The sequence below is a fragment of the Oncorhynchus nerka genome, linkage group LG24 (genome assembly GCF_034236695.1).
Source record: "Oncorhynchus nerka isolate Pitt River linkage group LG24, Oner_Uvic_2.0, whole genome shotgun sequence".
NCBI classification, from domain to species: Eukaryota; Metazoa; Chordata; class Actinopteri; order Salmoniformes; family Salmonidae; genus Oncorhynchus; species Oncorhynchus nerka.
The window spans coordinates 39,166,634-39,188,382 of NC_088419.1; the positions used below are offsets into that span (position 1 = coordinate 39,166,634).

General features: G+C 41.8%; 1 protein-coding gene across 1 annotated transcript; it reads right to left on the reverse strand.

Annotated features, from left to right (window-relative positions):
• Positions 1-639: 639 nt before the first annotated feature.
• On the reverse strand, positions 640-21,438 carry LOC115107964 (mitochondrial basic amino acids transporter-like). The gene is made up of 5 exons (XM_029631790.2): positions 20,981-21,438; positions 17,548-17,591; positions 16,794-16,877; positions 15,867-16,074; positions 640-8,655 (listed from the first exon to the last, which is right to left on the reverse strand). Exons 1-5 carry the CDS (start codon positions 21,006-21,008, stop codon positions 8,090-8,092), a joined length of 930 nt encoding a protein of 309 aa, XP_029487650.1. The 5' UTR covers positions 21,009-21,438; the 3' UTR covers positions 640-8,089.
• Between the last annotated feature and the right edge of the window lie 311 nt (positions 21,439-21,749).

The following is a 21,749-nucleotide window of genomic DNA, read 5'->3' on the forward strand; positions in this document are numbered from 1 at the left end:
AATGGTTAATTAGCTAACATTTTTAAGTTGTCTGTGATCAGATTCGAACACGCAACCTTTGGGTTGCTTGACATTCTTGTTTTTGACTTAAGTAACCTATCTAACCATACCAAACACAACATACCAATGTGAGTGTCCCGGATTTAAGTTTACTATGTTACATCTATGAGACCAGTCTGGTACTGTAACATTATTGTCCCCCACAATGAAATCAGGGAGGGGACTGTGGATCTGCCTGCGTCCGTACTTCATCAAAGAGTGTTTCCTATCCACCGTGCTTCTACACCTGCATTGTTTGCTGTTTGGGGTTTTAGGCTTGGTTTCTGTACAGCACTTTGAGATATCAGCTGATGTATGAAGGGCTATATAAATAAATTTGATTTGATCGCACGCAATATCCGCATAAAGCACTGGCACGACTTTGACGAAACTTAGGTGAATGATGCGTTTTGCCATAGAGATCTGTCATTTACAAAATTACTGATTGGCCCAAGTTGGGAGCTATAGTAATTAACAGAAATGTGTTAGTCACATGCAATATCTCAATTGGCCCAAGGGAGGGTGCTACATCATTCATGGGGGACAATGTTTATTGTTGCATTGCTACTAGTTAGTAAGATGCAGAATGAAAATGAAACACTTGTTTTATCGTTTATTGATTTCCGCATTTTCTACAAGTCACCTCGCTGAACCAAAGCTGGATAAGCTTCATTAGTTCGTTACAAAAATATCAGTGTCTTCATCTTTTAAGTTTGTAACAGCAAACTTCACAAGAGAAAAATACCTTCAAAACTCTTAGAAAACAAATATTGAAGACACCACAACTAATTGAAAAATATAGTTTTATATTTACATTTTCCTTTTTTAAATGATTTATCAGACATAACTTGTACATATTGCATCTTCCCACAAAGCTAGAGTCTAAATGATTTGTAATTGTCTGTTAACTTTAGCCTCAGGTGTGTCTAGGACTGAAGGAGTATGAGAACATTGAAATGAATACAATTAAGCACAATAAACATACAAGAGGTTCAAATGAACAGAAAATAGGTTAAAAGGAACAATTAGCACTGGCAAATCTGACTGGCAAACAATGTCACTCAGCAATATTTCCCCCTCATTACCCCACAACCATAATCACAATTCAGTAGACCGCAGGACAGCAGTATTATAAAGGTTGTGGCTGTTTTATCCAAGCTGCAAATAACCCCTAACCAACCAAAGGATTCGATAGTTTTTCCCCCGCTTATCAAAATATATACACAATACCCCATAATGACAAAAACAGGTTTAGACATTTTTTCAACTTTATATAAACCCCCCCCCCAGAAATATCACATTTACATCATTATTCAGACCCTTTACTCAGTACTTGTTTGACGCACCTTTAGCAGTGATTACAGCGTTGAGTCTTCTTGGGTATGACGCTACTAACTTGGCACACCTGTATTTGGGGGGTTTCTCCCATTCTTCTTTGCAAATCCTAAATGTGGAAAAAGTGAAGGAATCCGAATACTTTCCGAATGCACTGTATAACATCATAATGGCTATTTTAGAGTAAGTCATTGTCAGTTTAAGAGAATTACTGTATGTGTAATGTTTACTGTTAATTTTTGTTGTTTTTCACCTTATATATTCACTTTGTATGTTGTCTACCTCACTTGCTTTGGCAATGTTAACACATGTTTCCCATGCCAATAAAGCCCTTGAATTGAATTGAATTGAATTACATTATGATGTAATTGTGGCCGTTTTAGATAATGCCATTATGTCATAGAATCTCTTAAATAATGTCACTTTGGATTTTCCTGAATCCTTTATGTTTCAGAAGGTTATGACAGTGATAGTTATTTAGAGCAGCAACACAACTAGACAATTCAATGTGCGTATTCTTCACCCCCTTACAGACATGGATATTGTGTATCAAGGCAATAAATGTGTATATCCTACTATATGAATACCCTCATTCAAGAACAACATACAAATGTTCATCATACATATAGGAAAGAATACTGCCAATCTGTGGAAATATTACTCGGTTGCTCACAAACCAGTAAAAAAAAAAAACAGGCATAAACACCCAATTACAAACCCTCTAATGGCCCAGAGTTAACAGTAACAGATATACTAAAGAACAGGATGAGGAGAGCCAATCGGTTATCAGTCCAAGAAGCAACTAGATTAGGTAACAGCAATGGCAGTAACATTCAGGCTCAACTAATAATAAAGATCTGATACTGACCAAACATGCATAAAGCTGCACACACAAAAATCCTCACTGCAGCATTTTCAATATTTTTTACAGAGAAATTATGCCAAAACACAGAATTAAAAACAAAAATATAATTAATCTCACATTTATACACAAGTATAACACCAAAGACAAAACAAATTCCATCTAAAAACACACAATAAGATACATCAAATTATTGCCAACTCTTTGATTCACATTCGTTTCAAACAGAACATCACATCTTGAGCTTTCCTTCAGCATTCAGATATCGCTGAGGTACAGTATGTTATTTCAGCTCAGACATGAGAAGTGCTTTAGTTCAACTACTACTCTACATATAAGTCTACTTAGAGGCCAAAGTAGACTACTGAATAGTTACTGTGCAAGGAGGACAGAGCTATACGAGAATAAACTGCATAATCAGACCTTTAACAACTACATGGGTGCGCAATTTCTAAAATTAAAGAAGTCTCTGCTTGCCGGAGTTAGAATACCTCATGATAAGCTGTAGTATTTTTCATAGCTGGCTATTTACCACCACAAACTGATGCTGGCAATAAGGCTGCACTCAACGAGCTATATTAGGGTCATAAGCCAACAAGAAAATGCTCAGACAGCTGCAGCGCTCCTAGTGGCCGCTGATTTTAATGCAAGAAAAAACTTTTTTCAGTTTACTCATTTCTACCAGCATTTCACCTACACAACCAGTAGTGGTGGAAAAAGTACCCAATTGTCATACTTGAGTATAAGTAAAGATACCTTAAGAAAATGACTCAAGTGAAAGTGACCCAGTAAAATACTACTTAAGTCTAAAAGTATTTGGTTTTAAATGTACTTTAGTATCAAAAGTAAGTTTAAATAGCCAACATATACTTAAGTATCAAAATTTAAATTATAAATCATTTCAAATTCCTTATATTAAGCAAACCAGACAGCAGGATTTTCTTATTTTACAAAGTATTTCTGCTAAGTGAGTCTGCCAGATAATAGGCAGTAGGGCTAACCAGGGATGTTCTCTTGATTAGTGTGCAAATTGTCCTGCTAAGCATTCAAAATGTAACGAGTACTTTTGGGTGTCAGGGAAAAGTACATTATATTCTTCAAATATAAAATAAAGTACAGATAACCAAAAAATACTTTAGTACTTTAAAGTATTTTTACACCACTGGCAACTAGAGGAAAAAAAAAAAAAAAAAAAAAAAACTCTAGACCACCTTCACTCCACACAGAGAAGCATACAACGCTCTCCCTCGCCTTCCATTTGGCAAATCTGACCATAACTCGATCTTCCTGATTCCTGCTTACAAGCAAAAACTCAAACAGGAAGTACCATCGACACGCTCAATTGGAAGTGGTCCGATGAAGCGGATGCTATGCTACATCACCGTTTTGCTAGCACAGAATGGAATATGTTCCGAGATTCATTCGATGGCATTGAGGAGTTTACCACATCAGTCACCAGCTTCATTAATAAGTGCATCGACTACATCATCCCCACAGTGACCGTACATACATATCCCAACCAGAAGCCATAGATTACAGGCAACATCCGCACTGAGCTAAAGCTTCTGCTTTCAAGGAGCGGAACACTAATCCGGACACTTATAAGAAGTCCCACTACGCCTTCCGATGAACCATCAAACAGGCAGTGTCAATACAGGACTAAGATCGAATCCTACTAAACCAGCTCTTACGTTCGTCGGATAGAGCAAGGCTTGCAAACTATCACAGATTACAAAAAGAAACCCAATCACGAGCTGCCCAGTGATACGAGCCTACCAGACGAGCTAAATGCCTTCTATGCTCGCTTCAAGGCAAGCAACACTGAACAATGCAAGAGCATCCGCTGAGCAGCTGGCAAGTGTCTTCTCCACTGACACTTTCTACCTGATCCAGTTCGTAATACCTACACTACCGTTCAAAAGGTGAGTCACCTGGAAATGTCCTTGTTTTTGAAAGAATAAATTAGTTTTTGTCCATTAAAATAACATCAAATTGATAAGAAATACAGTGTAGACATTGTTAATGTTGTAAATGACTATTGTAGCTGGAAACGGCTGATTTTTAATAATATCTAAATAGGTGTACAGAGGCCCATTATCAGCAACCATCACTCCTGTGTTCCAATGTCACGTTGTGTTAGCTAATCCAAGTTTATCCTTTTAAAAAGGCTAATTTATCATCAGAGAACCCTTTTGCATTTATGTTAGCTCAGCGGAAAGCTGTTGTTCTAATTAAAGAAGCAATAAAACTGGCCTTCTTTAGACTAGTTGAGTATCTGGAGCATCAGCATTTGTGGGTTCGATTACAGGCTCAAAATGGCCAGAAACAAAGGACTTTTCTCCGAAACTCGTCAGTCTATTCTTGTTCTGACAAATGAAGGCTATTCCATGTGAGAAATTGCCAAGAAACTGAAGATCTGGTACAACACTGTGTACTACTCCCTTCACAGAACCGAGCAAACTGGCTTTCACCAGGATAGAAAGAGGAGTGGGAGGCCCCGGTGCACAAGTGAACAAGAGGACAAGTACATTAGTGTGTCTAGGTCGAGAAACAGACACCTCACAAGTTCTCAACTGGCAGCTTCATTAAAATTGTACCCGCAAAACACCAGTCTCAAGGTTAACAGTGAAGAGGCGTCTCCGGGATGATGGCCTTCTAGGCAGAGATGCAAAGAAAAAGCCATATCTCAGACTGGCCAATAAAAATAAAAGATTATGATGGGCAAAAGAACAGACACTGGATAATGGAACTCTGCCTAGAAGGACAGCATCCCGGAGTCGCCTCTTCACTGTTGACGTTGACTGGTGCTTTGCGGGTACTATTTAATGAAGCTGCCAGTTGAGGACTTGTGAGGCATCAATTTGACATTATTTTATATTGACTTTTTTTTGTTGTTGCTTTCTTTAAAATACAAAGACATTTCTACGTGACCCCAAACTTTTGAACAGTAGTGTACATGTTTCAAGCAGACCACCATATTCCTGTGTCCAAGAAAGCCAAGGTAACATGTCTAAATGACTATCGCCCCGTAATACTCACATCTGTAACCATGAAAGTCTGGTCATGGCTCACATCAACACCATCATCCCAGACACCCTGGACCCACTCCAAATCGTATATCGTCCAAACAGATCCATAGATGAAACAGTCTCTATTGCACTCCACACTGTACTTTCCCACTTAGACAAAAGGAGCACCGACGTGAGAATGCTGTTTATTAACTACAGCTCAGGGTTCAACACCATAGTGATGAGCTTTGAGGGCACTAAGCTAAGGTCTCTGGAACTGAACACGTCCTCTGATTCAGAGGGGTTGGGTTAAATGTGGAAGACACATTTCAGTTGAACAACTGACTAGGTATCCCCCTGTCCCTCTGCAACTGGATCCTGGACTTCCTGATGGGCCTCCCCCAGGTGGTGAAGGTAGGCAACACCACATTCACCATGCTGACCCTCAACACAGGGGTGCCACACAGTCTTGTACAACTAATCATGTGTGGACACACATTTCAGTCCAATTCAAAATCCTAATTCTCCCTAACCCATAAACCTAACACTCATTTTTAATGCTACACCCGCTAGAAATAGCATTTGACCTTGTGGGGAACAAACTGTACCCAGTTGGTAAATATTTTGTTAGTGTACTATTCATGAGGGAACTTCTGGTGCCCACAAGTATAGTTAAAAACGAACACGCACGCACGCTGCTGCTGTTACTACTGTGTATTATCTATCCTGAGGCCTTGTCACTTCACCCCTATTTATATGTACACAACATAGCTACAGTTGAAGTCGGAAGTTTACATACACTTAGGTTGGAGTCATTAAAACTAGTTTTTCAACCACTCCACAAATTTCTTGTTAACAAACTATAGTTTTGGCAAGTTGGTTAGGACATCTACTTTGTGCATGACACACAATTGTATTTCACTGTATCACAATTCCAGTGGGTCAGAAGATTACATACACTAAGTTGACTGTGCCTTTCAACAGCTTGGAAAATTCCAGAAAATGATGCCATAGCTTTAGAAGCTTCTGATAGGCTAATTGACATCATTTGAGTCAACTGGAGGTGTACCTATAGATGCATTTCAAGGCCTACCTTCAAACTCAGTGCCTATTTGCTTGACATCATGGGGAAATCAAAAGATATCAGCCAAGACCTCAGACATTTTTTTTGTAGACCTCCACAAGTCTGGTTCTTCCTTGGGAGCAATTTCCAAATGCCTGAAGGTACCACGTACATCTGTTCAAATAATAGTACGCAAGTATAAACACCATGGGACCACGCAGCCATCATACCGCTCAGGAAGGAGACGCGTTCTGTCTCCTAGAGATGAATGTACTGCGAAATGTGCAAATCAATCCCAGAACAACAGCAAAGGACCTTGTGAAGATGCTGGAGGAATCAGGTACAAAAGTATCTATATCCACATAACCTGAAAGGCCGCTCAGCAAGGAAGAAGCCACTGGTCCAAAACCTACATAAAAAATACAAGACTACGGTTTGAAACTGCACATGGGGACAAATATTGTACTTTTTGGAGAAATATCCTCTGGTCTGATGAAACAAAAACGGAACTGTTTGGCCATAATGACCATCGTTATGTTTGGAGGACCGTGAAGCACGGGGGTGGCAGCATCATGTTGTTGGGGTGCCTTGCTGCAGGAGGAACTGGTGCACTTTACAAAATAGATGGCATCACTAGGCAGGAAAATTATGTGGATATATTGAAGCAACATCAAGACATCAGTCAGGAAGTTAAAGCTTGGTCACAAATGAGTCATCCAAATGGACAATGAGTCCAAGCATACTTCCAAAGTTGTGGCAAAATGGTTTAAGGACAACAAAGTCAAGCCCTGACCTCAATCCTAAAGAAAATTATGTGGGCAGAACTGAAAAAGCATGTGCGAGCAAGGAGGCCTACAAACCTGACTCAGTTACACCAGCTCTGTCAGGGGGAATGGGCCAAAATTCACCCAACTTACTGTGGGGGAAGCTTGTGGAAGGCTACCCAAAATGTTTGACCCAAGTTAAACAATTTAAAGGCAATGCTACCAAATACTAATTGAGTGTATGTAAACTTCTGACCCACTGGGAATGTGATGAAATAAATAAAAGCCTAAATAAAATCACTCTACAATTACTCTGACATTTCACATTCTTAAAATAAAGTGTTGATCCTAACTGACCTAAGACAGGACATTTTAACTAGGATTAAAATGTCAGGAATTGTGAAAAACTGAGTTTAAACGCATTTGACTAAGGTGTATGTAAACTTCCGACTTCAACTGTACCTCAATTACCTAGTACCCCTGCACATCGTTTGTGCCATGTTATTTTGAATCATTATTCTTATTTACTGTGTATTTAATCCCCACGTCCCTATTTTTATTCAAAAAATATATCTTATCGTTAGCTCTGCATTGTTGGGAAAAGGATCCGTAAGTAAGCATTTCACCTGTTGTCTACAAAGTATGTGACACATAAAATTTGATTGGATTTACACTCCTAGTTAGTGTGATTGTACCAGTTAGTACCAGCGACCTAACCATAACTATTTTGGTTTTTGGAAGAAATATTAGAGGCATATCAAGCTTTGGGTTCAGCATCTGTCTCACTACATTCAATTTTCTTTCTTTATCTCATCTTCCAACGATATCAGTGCTTTGAGTAAATGATATTTACAAGTCAAGTGGAGACACTGCATATCTATAGATAGACTCCTGATTCAGCTGTATGTATATGTGCTTCCATACTCAGATTCAAAGTGCATTTGGCCCTATGGGTTTCCCTCCCTCCCCCACCCGACAGTAGAGCAGCTCAGGTGGGTTTAACACCTCCATACTCAGGTCACAGGCTGGAGGCTTGGGCCTGCTGCTGCAGCTGTGTGTGGTGAGCTGTGACGGGGGTCGCGGGTTCACTGTCCTTTGGCCCCTCCACCCCCCGTGCGTACATCAGCACCAGAGTGACTGTGGCAAAGGTGACAGCGTTGACGGGAAACGCCCTGAGCAGGGTGGAGGTGAGACCTCGCGTGAACACTATGAGCCCCTCTCTCTTCACACTCTGCCGCACGCAGTCAGCGATGCTGCTGTACTGGTAGACTCCGCCCACCCCGTCCGCCTGGAGGCGGGACTTAATCACGTCCACAGGATAGGTGGACAGCCAGCAGGTGACCCCGGACATCCCGCCGGCAAAGAGCAGCTTGGGGATCATGTGACGGTCACCGGGCTCGCAGCCAATGGAGCGGGTTAGGATGTCGTAGGTCAGGAAGTAGACTCCAAAGCAGGGGGTCTCTCGGATCAACGTGGTGACCATGCCGCGGTTCACGCCCAGCAGCCCCTCCCGCTTGTAGATATGTGCTAGACAGTCCAGGGAGTTCTTGTACAGCTTCCTCTTGGACTTCTTCTCCCCAGTGCCTTAGTAACACAATAGAAAAATAAAGTTTTAATACGTGAAGGTTGCCAAAACAGGTCAAATACTTGTTCATGAATTCATAAGCATATACAGGTAACTGCCAAAATAAGGGGAACACCAACAAAGTGTTTTAATAGAGCATTGGGCCAGCATGTGCAAGAACTGATTCAATCCAACTGGGCATAGATTCTACAAGTTTCTGGAGCTCAATTGGAGGGATGCTAAATTCCATCATTTGGAGTTTTGTTGATGGTGGTGGAAAACATTCTCAGGCACCCCTCCAGAATCTCCCATATGTGTTCAATTGGGTTGAGATCTGGTGACAGATGGCCACGGCATATGGTTTACATCGTTTTCATTCTCATTAACCCATTCAGTGACCACAAGTCTAGCCGATCTTCAGCATCCAAAAGAAGGAATAATTTAAATCGGCCTCCTATGGGATGCCGCCTCCTATGGGATGCCGCCTCCTATGGGATGCCGCCTCCTATGGGATGCCGCCTCCTATGGGATGCCCCTCCTATGGGATGCCCCCTCCTATGGGATGCCCCCTCCTATGGGATGCCCCCTCCTATGGGATGCCCCCTCCCAGTTCTAACCATTCTCTACCCTCAAACAGTTTTGAAGCGATCAACCGCGATTAAAACTCCAGCCACACTCCACCGTCTCCCACGAATAAAAAAAAAGGGTCAAATGTGGTTCCAACATGCCAAAAAGAACACTGAACATAGACAACAAGCAAATGTCAACTTCAGGTAATATGACACTTTCAATTTCACAGGCACACCAATTCTGATCTTTTGACCAATTAGTGACAGAAATAAAAATCACAAATTGGGCTGCCTGTGTAAATGCAGTGTTAGTTCAGTATAAAAAGTCAGGAAGCAGTGTAGCTCGCGACGCACACTTGTTCAGCTCGCCTTCACGCTCTTGCTCTCTTCTTTAGACTTTACAGTTTAACAAAGATCGTGCAGAAAAAGACGCAGATGATTATGATACCAAGACAGCATCTCCCTTCCTCTGCCCATCTGGTAGGGTCAGAAGACCACATTCACCAGCAGTGTGAACGTTCACCAGAGGCCTCTTCTCACAGCTCCTCCAAACGTCTTCCAGAACTCCTCCTCTCCATCTTTAGCCTCCATCTGCCCAGAGTGGTACCTTAGGTGATGACCTGGTTTTACCCTAGCCATACAAATGTGCACAATGGATGACCATTTTCTCCTTCAGACTGTTTTTAGCTGTCAGAGAGTATTGGTAGTCGTCTTTTTTGCCTAGTACGTAAAACCTCTGTGTTATGGTGATACCTTGCATCTGCAAGCGTATCTGGGCCAGTAAAGCACTCTATTCAGGTGATACTGTACCTTATATCTGCATGAGTGCCTCTTGGCCAGCTCCATGGGGCAGCAAATGACACACTGGACGGCCCCGGCTGAAACCCCAACCAGGTACTGGTTCATAGGGGTGTCATGGAATGCCAATATCCGCATTCCAAACACTATGGCGTTGATGAAGGTTCGGCCCATCATGGGAGAGCCGATGCCTTTGTACTGCCCAAACAGCCATCTCATTGTCCAGGTGGTAGTAATTTTGCAGAGATGACAAGCAGTCACATCATGGTGGCACTGATATAGAGATAGAGGACTATAGTGCCCAAAAGTCAGTTTTAGCATGGACAGCGCCATTGATGACTTTCACCACTGAAGTAGTCAACTTGGTGTGACTTCCTATGGGTTAAGGAAGGATCACATGAGTCCATCCAGGGAATCAAAAGGAATAAGACAATTAATTATACTTGTGAGCAAACATTCCAGAACTGCAAGTGGCAGTATATTGCCAGCCTTGGTTTATATATCTGTTCAAAATCAAATCAATGCTGCAGTGCAAAGTAAAGGAGTGGGGCTACCATGTCTATCAATCATTAGTTTGTTACAAAAATATCAGTGACTCCATCTTTTGAGTTTTCTATTTTCAAGCTCATCTTTGTAACAGCAAACCTAAACCCACAAGATAAGAGACTCAAACATTGAGGACACCAAGACGAATTGAGATTGAAAAATAGTCCTTCTCCTTTCTAAATTATCAGATTATCAGACAACTGATACATATTGCATCTTGCCACAAAGCTAGAGTCCAAATTATTTGCAATTGCTAGTTGCTAACTTTAGCCTCGGTTGGGTCTAGGACTGAAGGAGTATGAGATAATATTAAAATGAATACAATAAAACATTATGGTTCCATAAACACATGACATGAGATAGTATATAAAAAGAGGTTGAAATGAACACTTAGCACTGGAAAGTCTGATTGGCATACTGAATTCCACTCAATATTTATTTCCCCCATTACTTCACAACCACAATTCAGGGGACTGCAGGACAGCAGCATTACAAGGGTTGTGGCTGTTTTATCCAAGCAGCAAATAACCACCTAACCAACCAGAATATTGTTACATTCAACAATTCAGTACGATGTCATAGTGGATACCGGTATGTTAGAGACAGTCATTATGATGTCATAGTGGCTCTTTAAGAGAATGTCATTACGTCATTGCGGTCGTTTTAGGGAAAGGGCATATGTAGTCAGCTGCACCACAATGCATTCAAGCAAAATGTGTCTTCCGCATTTAACCCAAATGAATCAGAGAGGTGCGGGGAATGTCATTATGTCGTAGTGGCCAGAGAGATGCGGATAATGCCATTATGTCATATAATGGAATGCTCAAAAGCTGCCACTGTCATAAACCAGGTTTCCATGCACATCCTGTTGAAAAACAAATTATAGTGGGACTAAGCGCAAACCAGATTGGATGGCGTATCGCTGCAGAATGCTGTGGTAGCCATGCTGGTTAAGTGCGCCTTGACTTCTAAATTAATCAGTGCCACCAGCAAAGCACCTCCATACCATCATACCTCCTCCTCCATGCTTCACGGTGAGAACCACACATGCGGAGAGCATCCGTTCACCTACTCTGCGTCTCACAAAAGCATGGCGGTTGGAACCAAAAATCTCTCATTTGGACTCATCAGACCAAAGGACAGATTTCCACCAGTCTAATGTCCATTGCTCGCGTTTCTTGGCCCAAGCAAGTCTCTTCTTATTATTGGTGTTCGTTAGTGGTTTCTTTGCAGCAAATCGACCATAAAGGGCTGATTCACACAATTTCAATGTTAAGAGGTGTCTGTTATTTGAACTCAGTGAAGCATTTATTTGGCCTGCAATCTGAGGTGCAGCTAATGAACTCATCGTCTGCAGCAGAAGTATATCTGGGTCTTCCTTTCCTGTGGCTGTCCTCATGAGAGCCAGTTTAACCATAGCACTTGGTGGTTTTTGCACTGCACTTGAATAAACTTTCAAAGTTCTATGAATTTTCCAGATTGACTGACCTTCATGTCTTAAAGTAATGATGGACTGTCGTTTCTCTTTGCTTATTTGAGCTGTTCTTGCCATAATATGGACTTGGTCTTTTACCAAATAGGGCTATCTTCTGTATACCACCTTTACCTTGTCACAACACACCAGATTGGATCAAATGCATTAAAAAGGAAAGAAATTCCACAAATGTACTTTTAACAAGGCACACCTGTTAATTGAAATGGATTCCAGGTGACTACCTCATGAAGCTGGTTGAGAGAATGAAAAGAGTGTGCAAAGCTATCATCAAGGCAAAGGGTGTCTACTTTGAAGAATCTAAAATAACATTTTGATTACTACATGATTCCATGTGTTATTTCATATCGAAGACAACTACTTTTCTACAATGTAGAAAATAGTAAAAAATGAAGAAAAACCCTTGAATGAGCTGGTGTCCAAACTTGTGACGGGTACTGTATATAGCCTACTATATGAATACGCTCACACAAGAACTTACACATGTTCCCATCATACATATAGGAGAGATCTGCCAAAATGTGGAAATATTACTCGGTCGCTCACAAACCAGTAAAAAAACACACAAAAAAACAGGCATAAACACCCAATTACAAACCCTCTAATGGCCCGGAGTTAACAGTAACAGATATACTAAAGAACACAGGATGAGGAGAGCCAATGGGTTATCAGTCCAAGAGAACAACTAGATTAGTTAACAGCAACGATAGTAGCATTCAGGCTCAACTAATAATAATAATAATAACAACAACAACAACATTCTGATACGGAGCAAACATGCATGAAGCTAACATTACACAAACAAAAATCCTCACTCCAGTATTTGGGATATTTATAGAGTAAGTCAGATTAAGCTCACATTTACACACAAGTAATACACAAAACTTCACATTATTCAGTAAAACACAAAACACATGACATTACTGCCAACTCTAACAGTGATTAACACTTTGTGTTCAAACACAAAACATCACATTCTGGGCTTTCCTTCAGCATTCAGATATCGCTCAGGTACAGTATATGTTGCGTTTCAGTTTAGACATGAGAAATGCTTTAGTTCAACTACTACTCCACAGTACATATAAATCTCCTTACAGGCCAAAGTAGACTACTGAATAGTTACTGTGCAAAGAGGACAGAGGTATACAAGAAAAAAACTGCATAATCAGATCATACTGTGCTAGTTAGTAGGCTTGTGGTTGTACCAGTTAGATCCAGCGACCGAACCATTTAAAATATATATATTTCACCTTTATTTAACCAGGTAGGCTAGTTGAGAACAAGTTCTCATTTGTAACTGCGACCTGGCCAAGATAAAGAGTAGCAATTCGACACATACAACAGAGTTACACATGGAATAAACAAAACATACAGTCAATAATTCAGTAGAACAAAACAAAACAAAAAGTCTATATACAGTGAGTGCAAATGAGGTAAGTTAAGGAAATAAACTAGGCCATGGTGGCGACGTAATTACAATATAGCAGTTATTAAACACTGGAATGGTAGATCGGCAGAAGATGAATGTGCAGGTAGAGATACTGGGGTGCAAAGGAGCAAAATAAATAAATACCAGTATGGGGATGAGGTAGGTAGATAGGTGGGCTGTTTACAGATAGGCTAAGTACAGGTGCAGTGATCTGTAAAATGCTCTGACAGCTGGTGCTTAAAGCTAGTGAGGGAGATGTGAGTCTCCAGCTTCAGGAATTTTTGCAATTCGTTCCATAACTCTTTTGGTTTCTGGTAGATATACAAGAAGGTCAGACCGAGAAGGGGAAGCTCACGTTTGGGGTTCAACCTCTGTCTTTCATTAAATTCTATTTTGTTTCTTCATCTCATCTTTCAAATATATCAGTGCATCGACATCTCCATTTCAGTTAAAAATGCTAACGTCATTAGGCAGGAAATAAACCCGCCCAGAGTAAATTAGATTTATAGTCTCACTACATATCTATAGATCAGGAATCCGGAGCCTATGGGTTTCCATACTCAGAGATTCAAAGGGCGTCGGACCACTATGGGAACACTACCTCCCCCACCTCACAGTAGAGCAGCTCAGGTGGGAGTAACACCTCCAGACTCAGGTCACAGGCTGGAGGCTTGGGCCTGCTGCTGTAGCTGTGTGTAGTGAGCTGTGACGGGGGGGCAGCTCACAGTCCTTGGGGCCTTCTTCCTCCCCCTGTGCATACATCAGCACCAGCATGATTGTTGTGAAAGTGGCAGCATTGATGGGATACGCCCTGAGCAGGGTGGAGGCGAGTCCTTGCGTGAACACTCTGTGCCACTCCCTCCTCAGCGATGCTGCTGTACTGCTAGACTACGCCCACCTGGAGGCTAGACTTAATCACGTCCACGGGATAGGTGAACAGCCAGGAGGCGATCCCAGACATCTCGCCGGTAAATGAACACAGTGACCTCCATTATTCTTAAATTGAAGATTTTTGTAACCACCAAGACACTTCCTAGAGCTGGTCGTCCGACCAAACTGATCAATCGGGGGAGGAGGGTCTTGGTCAGGGAGGTAACCAAGAACCCAATGGTCACTCTGACAGCGTTACAGAGTTCCTCTGTGGAGATGGGAGAACCTTCCAGAAGGACAACCATCTCTGCAGCACTCCACCAATCAGCCCTTTATGGTAGAGTAGTCAGACAGATGCCAGATGCCACGACTCAGTAAAAAGACACATGACAGCCCGCTTGGAGTTTGCCAAAAGGTACCTAGAGGACTCTCTGGTCTGATGAAACCAAGATTGAACTCTATGGCCTGAATGCCAAGAGTCACATCTGGAGGAAACCTGGCACCATCCCTACGGTGAAGCATGGTGGTGGCAGCATCATGCTGTGGGGATGTTTTTCAGCGGCAGGGACTGGGAGGCTAGTCCGGATCGAGAGAAAGATGAATGGCGCAAAGTACAGAGAGATCCTCGATGAAAAGCGGTCTGGAGCAGGTTAGGACCTCAACTCAGCCGAACGTACACTTTCTCACAGGACATCGACCCTAAGGACACAGCCAAGACAACGCAGGAGTGGCTTCGGGACCAGTCTCTGAATGTCCTTGAGTGGCCCAGCCAGAACCCTGACTTGAACCCGATCGAACATCTCTGGAGAGTCCTGGGAGAAACTCCCCAAATAAAGCTTGTAGGGTAAAACAAGAAATTTGCATCTTTTTATTTTATTTTTACAAAACCTACTTTTTGCTTTGTCATTATGGGGTATTGTGCATAGAATGACAAGGAAAAAAAATACAATTTAATCAATTTTAGAATAAGGCTGTAATGAAACAAAATGTGGAAAAAGTCAAGGGGTCTGAATACTTTCTGAATGCACTGTACCTCACACATATTGATATCAATACATAATTTTCATGTATTTTACATATATTTCACACTATGAGGTTGGAATAATACTGTGGCATTTTGAAAATGATAATGCCTTTTTAATGTAAGAGTCATTTGAAAAGACTGCCTGAAATGTCTGCCTGTTTTGGTGGGATGGAGTATTGGCCAAGAAGAAAGAGTTTTAAACATCTCTGCCAATAACAGCTAGTTTTCATTTCTCTCCACTCCACTTCCAGAAAGTCCTAGCTAAATGCTTGCTTGAGAAATTGCTCTTAGCTAAGAAGCTATTTTTGTTTATTTTTTTAACCATTTGAATTTAAAACAAATCACAGTAAAGGTACTTTCATTGCTACCCAGAAATTATTTGATATTGAGATCAAAACAGCTGCATTGGACCTTTAAGCAGTTGGAGAGAATAAGCAGTTGGAGAGAATGGTAGTTGTCGCCACTCTTTCTATGTAAAAGCCCATTATTTTGGTCATCCCTACCTTGCATCTGCATGCGTGTCTTGGCCAACTCCATGGGGCAGCAGACGACACACTGTATTGCCCCAGCTGTGGCCCCAGCCAGGAACTGGTTCATAGGGGTGTCATGGCCCAGGTAACGCATGGTGTTGCCCTGAACTCCAAACACTATGGCATTGACAAAGGTTAAGCCCATCATGGGGGAGCCGATGCCTTTGTACAGCCCAAACATCTGTGTAGGGAGGAGGAAAGGGGTGGGAAGGCGAAAGGGAAGATGGTGAGATGGGGCAGGTAGAGAGAAAGAAACGTAAAAGTGGGGACATTAGAAAGAGACTGTGTTCAAGGCTATGGACTCTTGTGTAGCATGAAAAGGGAGCCACATAATTCTAAATAAATCAAATATGTGATTCGAACTGATGCAGACAATTACATTGATAGAACCCACAACATTGAAGCAGATAATGCATTATTATTTTTTTTTACACCTGTTATAAGCCATCTATAAGAGAAAACAAACCAAAGGACTTATTCCCCAATACCCCTAACAATACCCCTTACCAGTGCCTCTTCTATTCCACCCTATTCCAGCCCTGTGAGTATTTCAGATGGCCCATAGCAATGGCATCCCACTCAGTCACAAGACTAGACCGGTTCATCTGACAGACAGCTTCAGGATCAGCCCCCAGGACACACAGCCCTCAATAACACCACAACAAATGCCAAAACATCTTTAGGCCAAGAGACCCAATGAGCCATAACCTCTGAATAACTCAAGCAGAGCATACCTCAATGTGCTTGTGCTGATAGGAGAGTGGCCAAAGTATCAAACAAAACTGTAGCCTATAGGGTTACAATCTACCAAACAACTTGAAAAATGGGTGATAATCACCTGCTGAAATATAAAATCAGAGACAGTTTCCACTAAATGATAAAGATGTATGTAGGACTTACTGACTCCTGCCGTACGATGGACTGGAAACAGTGGTAGGTCCCGCGGTAAAGAGGCTTGTCAACATTCTGGACCTGTAGTCTCACCTGCAATACAAACACAGGTTTGTGTCAAAGGTCAAATAGAACCTGGATGGCCAATCAGCATCCCTCCTAAACCAACAAACACTTTCTGACAATGCTATCAAAATCATAGGAACAAAAAGGGAGGGAATTCGGAGTATGACGCCATTACACACAAATATATGTACTGCAATGAAGTGTACAAACATGTTTTTTCTGACAACTTGGTGAACCACATTCAGTCAGACATCAAAGAGTTACCAGAGGCTATATGTTGATAGGGGATAGGGAAGGGTCCTATTCTTGTTGTGGTTCAACAAAACCAAGACAGTCAAAGTGAGACAGACGGGTGGATGGTTTGACCTTTGCTGTACTTACTACAGTGTACTGTTGTGAAGTAGTATCTACTAACACTGTAAGACTTTTTCTGTGAAACGAAGAAAGCCCCTGTTACAGGTAACAAGAAAATATCCCACAATTATTAAGCCTATGTAACCTAAGGATGTGTACAAAATCAGCACCATACATACAAATAGCATCTGTTATAGTGTAGAGATCACCCCTTTACCCCAACCATACTGTATTGCTGCTTTTGTGGTTGGTCTGAGATAAGCAGCAACTCTATTGAACTGTGTGACTGCATGCTTTATTTGCATAGAAGGGGGGGGGAAAAAACAAGAAAAACCAAACGTACCTTAACCGTGTCAAAAGGGTGTCCTACTAAGACTCCGGCAGCACCTGAAGAGAAGAATGAGAGAGCCATTATAGACAGGATCGCCTAAAGCCAACGCTACACTTTACTGAGATCAGATAGTTTCAAGTAAAAATTGGTCTACTGTACTGGATTTGCTACACTGGATTATTCAGACAGTTTGAGAAGTTGTATTCTGGTAGGGGGAATAAATCTAAAGAGATTTTTTTTTTTTACATGCCTTACAGAAACAAAATAAATAGCTGTGTCCGCTATTCAGATCACAAGTTCAGAGATTGGAAACATATACCTTTAATGTCACCTCACATAGAGGATGTCACATCAGACCGCCAAAATACAAGCTGCAATTCTTCTGAGAAAGAAATGTAAACCCTGTCGCCATTAACAACAACCTGCAACCGTAAACAAATAGCAGACCTGGGTTCAAATAGTATGAGAAATCTGCTTTCCGAGCCAGATGGGCAGGATTAGCAGTTGAGACAATTATATTGGTCAATTAAAACAGACTAAATTAGGCACCAGTAAAGTATTTGAAATGAATTCAAATAGTATCTGAACCCAGTTCTGAGACAGTGACGCTATATAGATCTAGAAAGTGCTGACTAATATCTGGCAAGGCCACTGGGGAGAGAGCGTGATTCTTCAGGAAAAGTCCTGATGACTGCTCTACAAGTTAGCCTACATAACAGGTGTTTAGGAGTACCCAATCATACCCTTGTTCTGATGCCAGTGAGACCTCTCACTACTGACTCTGGTATTTTGGTGTAACCTTACCTAATTCAAGCCCTCTCCTCCCCTGGCTCTGACTAGAGTGAAACCTCAGCCCTGGGCCCTGACAGCAACTGTCCTGCTATAGGCCTTGATATAGGCCTACAGAGTTTGGCAGACTATCCTCCATATTGGCACCAACCGTTCCTAAACAATAACATTCTGAAATGAAATGTCTTGTGGACCAGCATGGCACCATGAGAAAGCCACAACCCAAACAGTTTGCAGAGCTCTGGTTATTGGCCATCTCTCCATCTGTGGTCTGTCTGTGCCTCTCTGGACTGGCTAGAACAGCTAACTAAGCAGCACCTGCTGTGTCACAGTGGGAGGCCTGGGCCCAGCCAGCCAATAAGAGCCAGGCTACTTCTGTAAACCAGTTAAAAAACAGCAGTAGGCATATGTTGGTTGCAAGGGGATCACAAGTCAACACACTGACCTCAGCGAAACTACAACCATGATTTGTGTCTTTGTGAACAGGCAGGCAAGGGGCAATTATGGTAATATTTTGAAATATCTTAGGTATTAATACCACAGTAGCTACAGTGGAACAAACTACCAGTACCTGGGCAGTTTGCAAAGTTCAGCTATTTATTTATTTTCTTTCACTTTTTGTACCTACTTAGAATTTGCAGTGGTACAGTATTATGTAAAGGTCTGTGTCTTCCTGGGACAAGGTAACAACAACATAAGTTATTCATTTCCCTATCAGGGCTCTATGCTGAGTGGGTGCACATGGGTGTGCCTAAGTTGAAAAATGTAGGCACACAAAGAAATTTAGCAACAAAATATTTTTCTAGGTGTGCTGGTGCTGCTAAATTGAAAAAAAAAAAATCCAGGTCGCACGGCGAAATATTTAGGCGCATATGCGAGTAAAATGGTCACACTGTCGAGCCCTGCCTACAGTCACCTTTGAAGGCCTACTGCAAAGAGTTTCCTGGAAATGGTGGGAGGTATCAGTGGAACTGATTTACAAATGCTCAGAGGCTTGGCTTGTCATCATTTTTGGAGGGTGCCATGCTGGCACCAACAGTTCAAGTCGTAATTACAATTACAATGTTATTGCTATGGAACATGTGGTGCCAACATGAAGGTTAGTTTACACCCATGTACGCTTATGGCTCAGCTCTAAACAGTCTGGCCTAGTAGGCCAACACTTTCATATAATACTAAAGTTGCCCTCTGAGTCGAGTCAGGCTTTTCCTGCCATTCCACTCACGTTGAGCATGCTGGGTCCCTCCCCTATGGGTTTACAAGTACACCAAGCCACTCCACAGCAGATTCGTGACAGTGGGAAGGAGAGTGTGATTGGTCTATGAAGGGGTGTGTGTGGATGCCTCTCCTTTTTTACAGTAGATCCATCTTAGTTTGTCTGTTGACGGAGCAGTAACTGACACCACAGATGTATCACTCATCATAAACCCTTTCACCAGGGAAGAAATATACTTTTTGCTTTAAACACCATAAACGTGGTCTTCCTGGAGAGCAGGACCATCCACTTACTTTATGATCTGAACACCTATAAACTAATCTAATTTAAAGGAATATTACCAAGGCTACATTGAAGACCACTGGAATCAGATACCCAGATAAGGGCTAACTATGAAATACCCATAACCTCACATACACAGCTTTTCTGACATAACCTAAGGCGCTGCTTTGTTCTGACATCAGACTCAACCTGACTTCCACCAACCTGACTTCCAAATATATCTACATTACAACAATTGTCATGCCTACCAACTATTCACAGACTGGTACCCAGACTAACTGTAGCCTACATTATTTTTTAGCTAACATTCAACATCAAATGACAGGAGTGGAATGTAATAGCTGAACAGAAATGGCAAGCAGGCTAGGGTACAGTATCTTCAGGTTTTACATTGATATTGTTAGCCATTTCAGTGATGCTGTTCAGTGATTGACTTGGGAAGGAGCTCACTGGAGCTGTGTATCTAAAATGTTATACTGCTTGAGCTCCTGTTCCTCTTCTAGAATATTATTCGCTCAAAAGTATTGCGGCGCTCCTGCACCTAAATATTCCGTACCAGCACCCAAAATTAGTACTGACACCTATTTCAGTGTAAGTCACGCACTGATGATGTTACAATAAGACATGGAGTGATTGTTTTCAATGCATTGTCTGAATAGTTCCAGACAGCTTTAATGAAATCACGTGTTTTCCATTTCTAGATAGAATTTGGAGAACGTTCCTAGGCTTGTGCCGACTTTTGCCAAGAACAAAAGTGTGGTTGATATCTCGGAATCGGATTGCATCACACAATGCTGGTAAGCCGGGTGAGGTGAACAAGTCGAAAGTTTCACAATGTCAAGGTCAACATTGTCTAAGCTACAGTATGTACGAATTCATTTCTCAAATAGCACTTTCGGTTTTAGGCCAAGTATATGTGTGATTGGTAGGTGTGATGATGGCTAGATGACATGGCTACAGTAAGGCGACAGCTTGTGACGCAGTGCCTAGCGTGCGTGGGTATGGCTACAGACATCACTTGCCGACTAAACTCGATCATGGGGTTGAGTTTAATCGGCTAATTTACCCACTAACCAGACAGACACGGGATGTGCTAGCCAACATTGGCTGCAGTGCTAGTAGTTAGCTAGAAAGCGGTGTGTTTCAAATCAGACTTACCTCCAATGCAGCCAGCAAGAAAATCCATCACCAGTCTTCAGCACAAGTTTGCGATTCAGGGTGCAGTGATCTGTCAAGTAACTATTATTAGCTACTTTTTGACACCGACACTGCTCGATGCAACACGTAAATTACACGACTAGCGCGGGAAGCCAGCTAACTACTGAAGCTAGTCAGCTAGCTACATCGCTACCTATACTGTAGCTGGCTAAAGTCAAGATTCTGTCTAGTCCTAGCTAGGCAAATGTGATATAAACTTGCTAGCTAATATATATATATATATGTATGTGTGTTAAGATATCTGTGGCCGTTAGAATAGAGTTAGCTAGCTACACGACTTCAATGAGCTGTCCTAGCAAGATTATTTTACCGTCCTCTCTGCCATATACTCGGCCTGTCTGACCAATGTTTTTGACAGATGGCATTGTCATTGAAGGTGTGTTACCACCTTGGACAATTTAAATACACCGATTACGTTGCAAAGCGTTTCTTTGGCGGAAGCAAGCGGGGAAAACAGGGCGGGGCATACCTGCATTTGTCCAATAGATATTCTAGTCTTTCTATGTTTGCTTCCGTTTGGTTATTCAATGGTAAACGGTTTCCGTAATGAATATACCCGTACTTCGGGTTAACATCGTATCCAATCACATTACAGTCCCGAAGCCGCAATCCCTATTTTTCGATTTTGCGAACGACTCTTGGAGGAACGTATTTCTTGACTGCTGTGAGGGTGATAAGTGGACAGACAACTCGCACTACATTTTCCGCT